Raw genomic sequence first — 12780 nt, forward strand, 5'->3', positions numbered from 1 at the left:
AATGGCGGGAAGAGGGGGATAAGAGGGGAGCGTTTTGGCGGGAAGGGAGAGGGCGCGGTGGCGGGAAGCTTCGGTGGGCCTAGTTGGGCCTCGATTACTTGGGCTACTTTTGTTCTGGATGTTTGGTGAGCTTTAGGCCCAGTATTGTTCTAGACTGTATCGCTATTTTTTCGTTCAACTTTGGCTTTTCTTGGAGCATCTTCAAGAGAATCGATAAAATTTAACTCTTTAAATCTAAATTTAGCAACTTAAAATTTAATATGTACTAAAACAAACTTTTCATCCTCACTCTCCAAATTTAGCAGGGGAGGATGACTGGTGGGTCCCATCGGGACCCATGGATAGCAATCTTGTTGTTGGGAGAATTACTTCTTAGATTTGGCCATTAAGGAGTCATATTTAGTCATTTAAATGTTATGGCAAGTCATAGTCTCTGGAGGATGTTTTTTATATAAAATTGTTAAAATTTAGTATGACAAGTGAGATGAATAGTCTATTGGAGATGCTTAAGAGGAATTTTATTGGCTATTTCGTCAGTTAATTTTTTAGGGAAAAAATGTTGACATGTCGTTCCATATCTCCCATTATGGTATGATTACGTATATTTTAGGAATATCGAGAGATAATATGCAATGAATATATATATCATTATGACACACAATGTCAATGATGGATGTAAAGTTGATGAGATCATGTGATGTTATTGTATTTTTCCAGAAAAGAAAAGGATGGATAAGCATGGATTTTTCTTTCAACAAGTATCCATGGCAATTGTCTTAATGTTGCAGCAGCCAGTGGTTTGAGATTTACAGACGATTTTCATGTACATTTTTATTTTTGTGGAGTGTAGTGATATTTTCCACAGCCTCATCCTTAGATGTCAACTTCATTCTTCAGTCTACCTCGTAATATCTTATCCATCCATGAATCGAATAAAATCATGATACAGGGTAGTTGGTCGATTTGTCAAAACCAAAAAAAAAAAAGAAAAGAAAACAAGATAAAACTTGGATGCCTATACATGGATAATGCATGCACATGAGAGATCGCAATCAAAATCCACTGAGACTTCCAAAACCATGGGTCTCACTTGTTGTGATACGAAGGAATTAAAGGTCTTTTCGAAGGATTTTTAAAGGAAAAATGGAGGAATTGAACTGTTTTCTCTGAAGAAAATTATGTAAAATTCCTGTGATCCGAAAAAGCCCTAAATATATATTAGAAGCAATACGAGAGAATATAAGAAATACGATCGACAAAAATTTAATTCTAAGAAATGTCATCGATAAGTATGATGTTTACGAAATGTCATCGTGCAAACTACTTTGTCTAAAAAATGCAATAGTCGTTAGGGTTCCGTCAGCGGTCCTCCGTTAAGTGTTGTAAGATGAACCATGTATTTAGTGGCGCGAGATGGACGGAACCCTAACAACAATGATATTTCTTAGACAAAATCGTTTGTATGATAGTATTTCATAAAACTCATATTCGTCGATGATATTTCTTAGGCCTAGATATTTGACAATAGCATTTCTTAGATTTTTTTTTCAAAGGATATTGGTTGTATGTGAGAAGCTTCTAAGAGTTGTAGCTTCTTCTTTCGGATTATGAGAATAGTTTTTTAATCTGAAAAATTAACTAGAAGCTAAAAATATGGAACCCAGTTTTTCTACATTTTCACTGATTAGTTGCTCATCGGTTGTTTCATAAAATCCTGAGTTCCCAAACAGACAATTAGAAGGTATATCAAACTAATGTTTGTTACTTCTAGATAATGAAAAAATAGGTTTCAGTATAGTATGTTAGCATCTAAAACAGCGACCCTTCCTGAAGTTAAACCTGACCTTAAACGTGTCTGAAAAAGAAAGATATTGTGCAGATAGTGCATTGCAACAAGCCATAGTGGCCACTGGATTCAACCACGTTTATGGTGATCTTTTCAGGGACAAGTCATGGCCTACCTGACTTTTTAAGTTTCCTTTGCTTAATTTCCTCTTAATTCTGCTTTCCTGGTCCTTCTCTAAGCTCTAGCTAGGTGTTCTTGCTCATGCATGGGCTTTTCAGTGTGACATTTTTCTTCTTTAATTATATTAGGGCTACTGATTTCTTGATGGTCTCTAATAATACAAACTTGCTGATCTAGTTGTGTGATTGTATATTAAAGTTGAGCTTCCTATTTTTGTTCATGGAGATTGTGATCATCATTGTTTTTGTTTTTGTTTCATATTCTCTCATCCTTTTGTTAGGTTTTCCTTCTGCTTCTTGATCAGAAGAATGCCAGTTGGAAAGAATACAGAAAGTGTGGTTTTGTGGAGAAAAGAAGAAGTTAGTGTCTAAGTGGCTGCTTAGCAAAGCTCCTTTAGCACAACCAAAAGAGAGGGCGCTTGCTTTTACTCTGGAGTGATGGCTGCACCATAAGAAAATTAAGTCAAAAAAACCATGTACTAAAACATAGCAGTAGAAAGAGGTGTCATACTCTGCTTGCTGAGAACTTTCCATTTCCACAATGAGTTGCCTACCATGTCGTTAATTGCCTCTTGTAATCAGGTGTTATTATATTCATTATGTGCCCATGCTGCATCAATATAAACAGGTGTTCTAGAAAAAGGAGAGCTAGGAAAACAAAAAGAAGTTCCCACTGTATTTGACACTTGACAGAGAAAATAGCAGCTGACTGTTTTAGCTCCAACAGAATTGGTGGTCAATTGGGATACTCCTTCTCATGTCTGATTAATATCTTTCATTTTCTACTATCTTTTCATTGTTCTAGATCTTTCTTAGTTTCTTCCTTCTTGGTCTTATCCATTTCTAACATGAAGCAACTTGTTTGACCAATAAGGCCTCCACTGAAAGGCATTCAATAACTAAGGGACAGATGGTTTCAGAAATTCAGAAAGAAATATGGTGCTCATTTTGGAGTTTGAATTACAGTAAACTGTTAGGTCACCTCCATGGTATTCCCATGGAATTTAGATTACCTAACACAATTTCATCTCCTTATAGAGGAGAATTAAACAGTTTTCATATTTAATGAAGGCAAATCTTTGGGTATCATTTGCAGGGGAGAAGTTCAGTATGATGTGTGTTTGTCTGAAAACACACAATCTGCATTTACAAGAAGACTATTATGGCAGTAATTAAGTACACTCGCAGACAACCAGTCTGCAACTGTGCACTATATATGTTTATTTGAAATACAATGTTTATAGCGGTTTCTTTTAAGGCCATCATTTGTCATCCAAGCACATCTTACCATCAAGCAAAAGGACTAAAAATCATTTTTGAATTTTTAGTGAGTTCATAGTGTTACCACAACAGTACAATCTTCACTTTACTTTGTGAATTAAATTTAAAAAAATCAGCTAGCTCTTGGTTACATACTTCCATTTTCTCAGTGGGATCACAATGTGCATAACCAATGCGTGTTTACCTGATTAAAATTCTACAATCATGCTGCAAAATATATATATATGACAAAGATATGGCATGAGAAAAGGATACCGATTTATTGGTGCCATGTTTGCATCAAATTTTCTTTTGGGATTTATTTGTCCACTCTTATGTGGACCAATCAACAGGCCAAAACATGAGGAGGTATTGCTTTTCTGACAAGTCCATAAATAAAAGAATGATACATTGTAGAATATACCTGTGAACCATATGCAATGGGGGTTCTTTCGTTGTACAGGAGGATTTTTTTAAAGTTTAGGAGCATGTGGCCACAGCATATGCATCGATGGATGCCCACCGACATTGGCTTTTGAAGTTTGTTAAATCATTTTTATCATATGAATACTTTATGAAGTGAATTTTATTAGGAGTAATGGAGTATTAAGTATGATTGTATGAATGAAGAACACTGTGATTCTGCTTTAACTATGTAATTGTTTAGGAGGACTAGATAGCCAGTGTTTTATTTGGATAATTTACTGTACAGTAAAATACTTGACAAGTTATGAGCTATCAGTATTTTTTGAAAAAAATATATGAATATTGCTCTATTGGTTTTCCTAAAAAAATGCTCTATCTTAATCTAAATATGGTCTCTATATAGTCCCTTAGGGCTTTTAACTGTTGTGGAAAAATAAACGTCATATTACAGGAACCGCTAGCATTGTAGCATTGTGTGATACAAACCAAATTTCAAAACGAGCTCAACGTGGTTTGAATATATGAGCCAATTTACCCAATCCATTTACAAATAACTGTCAGTTTTAATTTTGAGTTCGTACTCTGATCAGCAAAGCTTTTTAAATACTCTAACTATTTAGCATTAATGTTATATGATTAGATTTGGAATTGAAAGCACTTAACTATTATGTTGAATTTAAATCTATTTGCTTAAATATCAGTTCAAAGTCAATGGTTTAAGTTTATCTGCCTTCACTCAAAACCGAGGAGTGTTTGTAAATGGAGTATAACCAAATATGCCCTTTTCCCTCTAACACTGCAATCAAACCATATATGCTTATACAAGTGATAGTTAAGTATCTCCCTAAGTAACTGCCACACTTATACAAGTGATAATCATCTCCCTAGTTAGCTACCTAAGGTATCATTTAGTTGCATTAATCTCTTTCAGTTTCTCTCCCCAATTAAACCCCAATCATTGAGACACAATTCACTGCAGCAGAACCATATTCTGCACAAAATTTATGCACAAGATGTCAAAAAATGTTCCTTCATATGAGCAATCATGGAGGGATCACATTCAAGCAAGGTGGGGCCCACAATGTTAGGCCCAAACAAAACACCCTGCACAATGAAATAATAGAGGTGGCCACGTTTGTCTCTTTTTTTTTTGCCTCTCTTTTTTTTACTAAAAATTAATGAAACAAGAAGAAAATTTCCAGCTCATGTATTTGTCTGTGGTCTAGTGCATGCATACAATACTATTGTTATGGCTTGGACGGTGGAGTGTAGGTTCTTCCTCTCCTAAATATCATTTTTTGAGTGGTTATGAATTGAGTGAGAGACTCTCTCTAATTATTTTCTTCTTGAAGTCATGTGAAGCCATTAACAAAATATTGGAGATAAGAGTGAGTATGATGTCCTCTTCATTCTTATATATGGTTTTGGTAGAAAAATTCTTAGAAGTTTGGTTCAAAAATTAATGATTAATATACTGAACTGTTAGCAAAAAAAAAGTCAAATTGTGTGCATTTCAGAAATGTTTATATTTCAGCTAACTTCTTGATGTGACTATTGTTGATGATTATATTCCATCAGATCTATCTTGTCTGCTAACACATATCATTATGCAGGGAGGAATGTGGTTGCCTCTGCATTTCATTTTGATTAACTGAAATATTCAGCATTTTGTTCTAACAGAACCAAAAAAAAAAAAGATGCAACCATGCCAGCGTGGTTTTCTAATTTATCCTGAGCCTCTTCAGATAGGGGGAGAAATGCTATGGGTCATTTCTTCCTTGAACAAATGTTTGGTACTTATCCTACATCTGTAGTAATTAAATGTGTTCTTAAATGTTGGAACACTTCAATTCGAACAGGAAGTACTATGGCACATTGAGTATATATACAATGAACCTAGATGATGCCTGCTGACTGCTATTGTACAAAAATATCACCATCAACCATGTATTCATACTTACCTTGATTTGGACGTAATTCTTGTTCCAAGTAGTAATCTAAGTTATACTCAGTCCGTGCTCAAAAAACTTCAATTTTTTGGTTTCACCATACGTCTTATATATAAGAATTTATAATATAATTTTAAAAAATAGTCATGCGTTAAGTATTATCCATATTTTATCATCTAATAACAATAAAAAATATTTATAAAAAATTAAATAAGACAAGAGTTAAACATTATATAAAAAACTAAAAAATAAACTTATTTTGAGACATATCTAGTATAACTGAATGACCTGATAAAATTCCCTATATTGACTTTGTAGCCATTTATACAACCGTTTGTAAGTTTTTTTAAGAAAAAAAATACCCAAGTGTTTAGAAAAAAAATTGAGTGCATACTTGTCATTTGTTAAGATTTGATCTTCAACAAAACAACTTGAAAACATACTTAAACCCTAAATTCTTGGCTAAATTCATGCTGGGTAACTTAGCCTGGAAGAGAAAAGGAAAAAATATCTAATCAAGTACAAGAGAAATCTCCTTTCATACCTTGGGGTTAGTTGGCTCTGATTGCACTTTTGGAAAAGTGCAAGATTCCTTGCAGGGGCATTCTTGGGAAAAACACCCACAACTCTACACAAGGGGTACGTGCACCCGAGCTGATAATATTATTATTACAAGTGATCACTTGTACCACGATAAATAATTTGCGTATAATTTTATGTCTATAAGCAGAATCGCTCCAACTAAAATAAGTTTTACGATCCGAGCGCTAACTTTTTTTACTCCAAAGAACAACTTTCATGTAAAAAATGTTGGACGGTGTTAAATTAATTGCTTAAATCAAGGAAAGACTAAAAAAACTAACATTACTTTTTTGACAAAAAAATGTACAGCAAACACTACAAACATGCATAAGTCAAAATAATACTGAAAATACATGTTAAAATTTCTCTTAACGAAGAAAAAAAATCTGAATTAGAAGAGAAGCGGAAATAACATATTGAACAACTAGTAAAAGGTTGTTACAAAAACTATATTTCAATAATACATAAGTAACCACACGTAAATTCTCACGCAAATCCAAACCCATGAGATACACCATCGGGAAACACCAATAAAATACCAACACCACGTCTACCAATCAGACACGTAACACGGTCTACCAAACCCTACAAGCCGCCAAGCGCCAAGTAACGTCTTCACGCACCCTGGTACACCACCCTTGGTAACCCTAAGAAAATGGATCCATCCATCACAATGAAAACAACCCCTACATTTTCATTTTGCATTCCTTTCCATCCCCACAGTGCCATGGAAAGCCACCCAAGACCAGACCAGTAAAGATTCCTCCACCTTTCTTTCTCCTCCATCCATCCATTCATAGGCCCGGTTTAGTTCCTAAAAATTTTCATCTAAAAACATCACATCAAATTTTTGGACATCTAAATAGAACATTAAATATAGATAAAACGAAAAACTAAACGGTCTTTTGAGTCTAGTTAATCCATGATTAGCCATAAGTGCTACAATAACCCACATACGCTAATGATAGATTAATTAGGCTCAAAAGATTCGTCTCACGGTTTCTAGGCGAGCTGTGAAATTCGTTTTGTCATTCGTGTCCGCAAACCCCTTCCGATATCTGGTGAAACGTCTGATATGACACCCCAAAATTTTTATTTCCCCAACTTAACACCCCCTTAGCCAAAAAAAATAAGGAAAAAAACACACAAAAAAATTCACTAGCATTAACAATCTCTTTGTGCACAATTTACCAAAACAGCCCCTGGGTCTGAATTTACCGAAATGCCCTCGCTTCAGCCATAAATAACCCCTCCAGCCTGAACCTGATCCCCTCCCCCTTCTTCCTCCTCCTCCGATTGGGTGGTTGCAGTTCATCTCATCCATCTCCCCGATCCATTCCCCTCCATTCACTGCTCGATTCTCTGCTCGATCGATTCCGTCGGTTTCGAGTAGATCGGCCTCTCTCTTTGATCAACACCGATCAAAGGTTGTTCTTGGGCTGTGGTGCTGTTCTTGTGTTGGGTGTGGATCTTGGCCGGCGGCGAGGGGAGGAAGATCCAAATTTTGTGGTGGGATTTGTTGGGGGAATTGATTTGCGCTGGAGGGAGGAGGGCCTGAGCTCGCTGGCCATGGTTTGTCGCGGCGAGCAGAGGAGAAATCTCTGAGCTTTATGAAGATCGCCAGCCACCTGCGCCGCTCCTGCTTCCTCCACTCCTTCTCCGTCGTCTTCCTCTACTGGTTTTATGTGATCTCATAATTTGGCCCCTCACCGTCGCCGCCGCCATCCGCCATTGTTACCAGCTTAGTACTAGTAGTTAGCTAGCCGTGTATTCTTCTTCTTCGTGTTCTTCTTCTTCTTCTTCGGTTGCTTCTTGGTTCGAGAAGCGATAAATAATCTGTAATAGCAGCAGCAGCTGTGTGATGTCGTCGTCGTCGATGTCGCGGTCGGCGGGGTCGGACGGGGACTCCGGTGGGGTGGTGGTGGCGGGGGCGGGGGCGGAGCACCGGAGGGAGAAGAGGAGGCTGTCGAACAGGGAGTCGGCGAGGAGGTCGCGGCTGAGGAAGCAGCAGCACCTGGACGAGCTGGTGCAGGAGGTGGCGAGGCTGCAGGCGGACAACGCGCGGATCGCGGCGAGGGCCGGCGACATCGCCGGCCAGTACGTCCGCGTCGAGCAGGAGAACACGGTGCTCCGGGCGCGCGCCGCCGAGCTCGGCGACCGCCTCCGCAGCGTCAACGAGGTGCTCCGCGTCGTCGAGGACTTCAGCGGCGTCGCCATGGACATCCAGGAGGAGGGGCCCCCCGACGACCCGCTCCTCCGCCCATGGCAGATCCCCTGCCCCGCCGCCGCCATTGCCGGCGCCCATTTGCTCCAGTACTGAACTGACCGATCAAGAAAAATCTCTTCTTGGGCTTAAATCTGCCTTGATTGAGGATTTCATCAGGGCTTAAATCTGCTGGCTGCTCCTCCTCCTGTTGATTTTGCTGTTGCTTTGGTTGAATAAGTTGATCCATGTGAGTCTTGTAAGGGTTCATCATGTTCTTGTTTGTGTTTTGTGATTTCATCAACTACTATATGTGTCATCACCCTATCATTCCTGTTGTCATTATGATTAATGTAAAATTCTGTGCTGGAAATTCATCTAAGATCTGATGGTCATGTGTTGTCTGTGTCTGGTCTTGGGTCTCATTGAGTGAGTTGTTGGCTGAAGGATCTGTCAGATATCCAGCTTCACATGGGCTCTTGCAAAAGAACAAAAACAATACAGGTGGAATCCTAAAGATGAACAGATCAATCCTTTTTGTTAGATAAACATCTAAACTGGAATTGAAGTACACCTATAAGTGTTAAAACAAGAGGCTATCTTCACTCTCTTCAGTTCCAATGCTTTTCCTCGATTCTGTCTGATATCTTGGTAATAACACTTGTATATGTAGCTATGATTTCTTGCTTGACATCTAAGCAAAAACAGATTAAACCAACTTGGTCGAAAAATATTCTGTTTTCATGGGACAAAGGAGGTGCTGTCCACCAAAAGCATCAGCATACACAGCGGCTCACTTTAGATAAGCCCAGTAATAAACAAGTAATATTTGTTAATGTCTGCTATGTAAGCAAGCAAAATGAAAATGACATCAAACAGGGAAGGAACCAGATCAATGATGCATGCAAAAGCGATGGTGAAAAGCACATGAAAACCTTAAAAACTTATCTTGGCCAAACCAGTGACATCACCAAATAAAACATGACCGGTTTATAGGTCAAGAGTGATGTTGTGCCTGTTCCACTCACAATGACACGCAATTAATAAATTTCCAAATGACTTATAAGGTATCCAACTCCCACCTATTAATTTCCAAATGACTTATTAGGTATCCAACTCCCACCATCACGCCCACACAGAAAAGGATGGGCCTAATCACAACCTCAAATGATGACATGAAGAGAACAAAAATCTAAATCAGATTAATGCCAGGGTATGAATCCCTGAAGCTGTTATGACATGTATGAAAGGCATATTAAAGATAATACAAGGAAAGAAGCAATTTTCAACTAGATCAAATGTTCTCAAATTGCTATGCTTATTTTCATGACAATCTCCACGGCACTCACTTTGTCATGCTCTCCAGAGAGTTTCAGAAACAACTTGCAAAAACAAAGACACAAAGATCAGAAGTAGATTTGACACACGAGATCTACTCCTCAACGACAACACTGATCTGACCCTTCTCGAGCATGTCGTAGAATGATCTAGTCTTCCTCTGCTCGTTCCAGTGATGCATCTTCCACAGGCCACCAGCGACCAGCCCAAGAGTGAGCCCAATGCAGATCTCCTTGATCACACTGGGCCCCTTAAGGGTAGCATGTGCAATTCTGCCACCTGCCATTTGTTGCTTGCTGTTGAGCTCGGATGCCTGCATAAAAAACAAGATTCTGTGAGCTGATTTCATAGGAGCAACAGGCAGACAGAATACCATCTCTAGGAAAGCAAGACCTATGATTATTCCAAACCTCCAAAGGTGACGAGTAAATTGCAACAAACGTTATATTCTTAGTTCATTTTCCAGAATCTGTAACTACAGATTCTCAGAAGCTATGGACCGTTTGGAGCAGCTTCTGGCAAAAGCAGCTTTTGGGAAAAGCTGCAGGTGAGAGAAGCTTCCTCAAACAGGCCAGTCTTTAGGGCTGATAATTGCTTCTCTGCCCAAAAATGAATGCATACAGTATCCCTTCACCTAATCTCCCAATCATCCAAAGAGTGAAAGCATAGCCACAAATGATCCGAAGCAAATTTGTTGGGAGGAATGTCCATATCACTCATCATGAAATAAATAGCTTCACAAGTTCTCACCAAATCATAATCCTAGCATATGCAACAATGACAGTTCAATTACACATCGTTCAAACAAGAAGCCTTGAGCCAAACCAGAGAAATGACAACATCAGACTTGTGCGATGAAGCATCATTAGTATATTAGGTCTCTATAATTAATAAGTAGCAGTAAGTCATTTTCTTCAACCTTAGTACAAATTTTAGGAGTTAAGTCAAGTTCAAAAAGGCCAAATACAGCGAAAAGGGCAATTTATTGCCAATAGCAGGCCACAGAGAAAAGGCTACATGATAAATACATGGGACTGTAGGTTTGCATTGGGAATTTCTTGCTTTGCCCCAGATGATAGATTCACACAACCTAGAAATTTCTCTGTTTTGGGATAAGGAAACACCAGCAAGCTAACTTTTGTATGCTTATAGTGAAGCTGTTTTAATTAGCTGACTTTATGCTCTACCACATGTGCATACGTTTGTGGCTAATGTGCTCATTAGGAGAGATTCATACCACAACCACAGCAAGAGATTTGCTATGGAACCTCATCCACAGTTCACAGGTTACCAGCAGAAAGGCAATTTTCAAGTGTACATATCATCAGTACATACCACAATCACAGCAAGAGATTTGCTATGGAACAGCTAACAGAACATACAATTTCACAGTTGATGGCTCGCCAATTGTACATATCATCAGTTCAGCATAACCACAGTTAAAATGGAATCAAAATGATGTTGAACCAATCTTATAAGTTGAACAAGCATCAAATGAAAACCAGCACATCCAATTGTCATGCACTTAACTGTTTTGGAGATTGTATAGGTTTTCTACAATTTTGAGACATCCGAAACTACTAAGAAAGCACTATCATGCCAAATTCTTGTGATGCACGCTAGTCACAAGGATATCGATATGCAAGTGCTCAGCAAATAGATAGCACTCTGCATGAATGTTCTCAAATCCTAAGACCTATTATCTATGAGATAAGAACAAGTTTGACACGAGATACATACTACGGCAGCCATTTAATATGCAAGGCAACTGAACATAGAACATGACATCACACGAGGCATAACAGAACCCAGGTATGCACCCAAGAATAAGGGCAGCCCATGAACAACGCACAGAATGGCAGAATCACATAGATCATGGGCACCCAAATGGCAGAGATAGCCGCTCCATGTCTAAGGTTACTTGGCAAGTGGCCATTCATCAGAGCTCTTCCATGATGAGGATTCACATGGTCAACAGAAGGGGCACATCAACCAAAGTCAACGAACATCACCACCACCCCCAACGCTAACATTTCCACACCCTACAATTGCATTGCAGCGAGCAATCCCCATTCCCCCCGCCTCAATCCCCCCAAACCAATTCGCACAAGGAGACGAACCGATTCCATCACTCGCCAGACGAATTCGAACTAATAGCTGGTGCTTCGCGGTTGACGAATACCAATCGCCACAGAGACGACTCCGGAGTCCCCCATGAACCAAATCCCCCAACGCGAATCGAACCAAATCCGATGCCGTAACCTGCTGCATCCCGTAACCCCATCACCCCCCCTAACGCAAACCTAAACCTCTCGCCTCAATCCCACAAACATCGCACCGGAAACGGATCGCCCACGCGAACACGCCGCTCCATCACCGAGAAACCAGATCCAGACGATCCCACGAAGCATATAACAAAAAAAAAAAACACCTAGGGTTCGCCAGGGAGCCCGGGTCCGGCGCGGCCGCACGGGGCAGGATGGCGGCGAGCAATAGGAAACAAGAGAGCGTATCGGCGGGGAGGAGGGGGGATCTGACCTTGTCGCCGCCGGAGGAGGAGAGACGCCTTCGCCGCCGCCGCGAGAGGAAGAAGCCTTAGGCTTTTTTCTATTATGCGTGGAGGTGGGCGTTTTGCGGAAAGGCCCTTAAAAGGGGCTCGAATTCGCGGCCGAGCCCAGTCCACGCCTCTGCCACTTGGCCCACTAGCGGCCTGCATGAAATAGAATTTGGGAATCTTTGAAAGCAGAAAAGGGCATTTGGTCTAGTGGTATGATTCTCGCTTAGGGTGCGAGAGGTCCCGAGTTCAATTCTCGGAATGCCCCCATTTTTTGTCTTCGATTTCATTTTTTTAACTGAACTTTTGCAAACTATTTTGCACAATTTCAGTTAAAAAATTTTCAATTTTTTTTACTGAACATCTGCAAACTTCAGATTTGTGTTCTGTTAAACTTTTGCACCGATTACAATTCACAAGCAGATTATTTACCTGCCATAACGGTTAGTTTTTGTCTCTCTTTTACAAATTACAAGCAGATTCTGTACCTGCCGTGACGGTTA

The 12780-nt window shown here is 39.5% G+C and overlaps 1 protein-coding gene, 1 long non-coding RNA gene and 1 other non-coding gene across 3 annotated transcripts; 2 read left to right on the plus strand and 1 right to left on the minus strand.

The window, feature by feature from the left end:
• Window positions 1–7447: 7447 nt before the first annotated feature.
• LOC102705493 (ocs element-binding factor 1-like) lies at window positions 7448–8774 on the plus strand. The gene has a single exon (XM_040529920.1). It carries the CDS (start codon window positions 8044–8046, stop codon window positions 8500–8502), a length of 459 nt encoding a protein of 152 aa, XP_040385854.1. The 5' UTR covers window positions 7448–8043; the 3' UTR covers window positions 8503–8774.
• Window positions 8775–9561: 787 nt separating this feature from the next.
• Window positions 9562–12322, minus strand: LOC107305469. Its single transcript, XR_001551670.1, has 2 exons — window positions 12262–12322; window positions 9562–10036 (listed from the first exon to the last, which is right to left on the minus strand). It is a non-coding gene; the product is annotated as an uncharacterized LOC107305469 (long non-coding RNA).
• A 151-nt stretch (window positions 12323–12473) lies between these two features.
• TRNAP-AGG lies at window positions 12474–12545 on the plus strand. Its single transcript has one exon. It is a non-coding gene; the product is annotated as a tRNA-Pro (tRNA).
• Window positions 12546–12780: the final 235 nt, after the last annotated feature.

The sequence above is a fragment of the Oryza brachyantha genome, chromosome 12 (genome assembly GCF_000231095.2).
Source record: "Oryza brachyantha chromosome 12, ObraRS2, whole genome shotgun sequence".
Classification (NCBI taxonomy): Eukaryota; Viridiplantae; Streptophyta; class Magnoliopsida; order Poales; family Poaceae; genus Oryza; species Oryza brachyantha.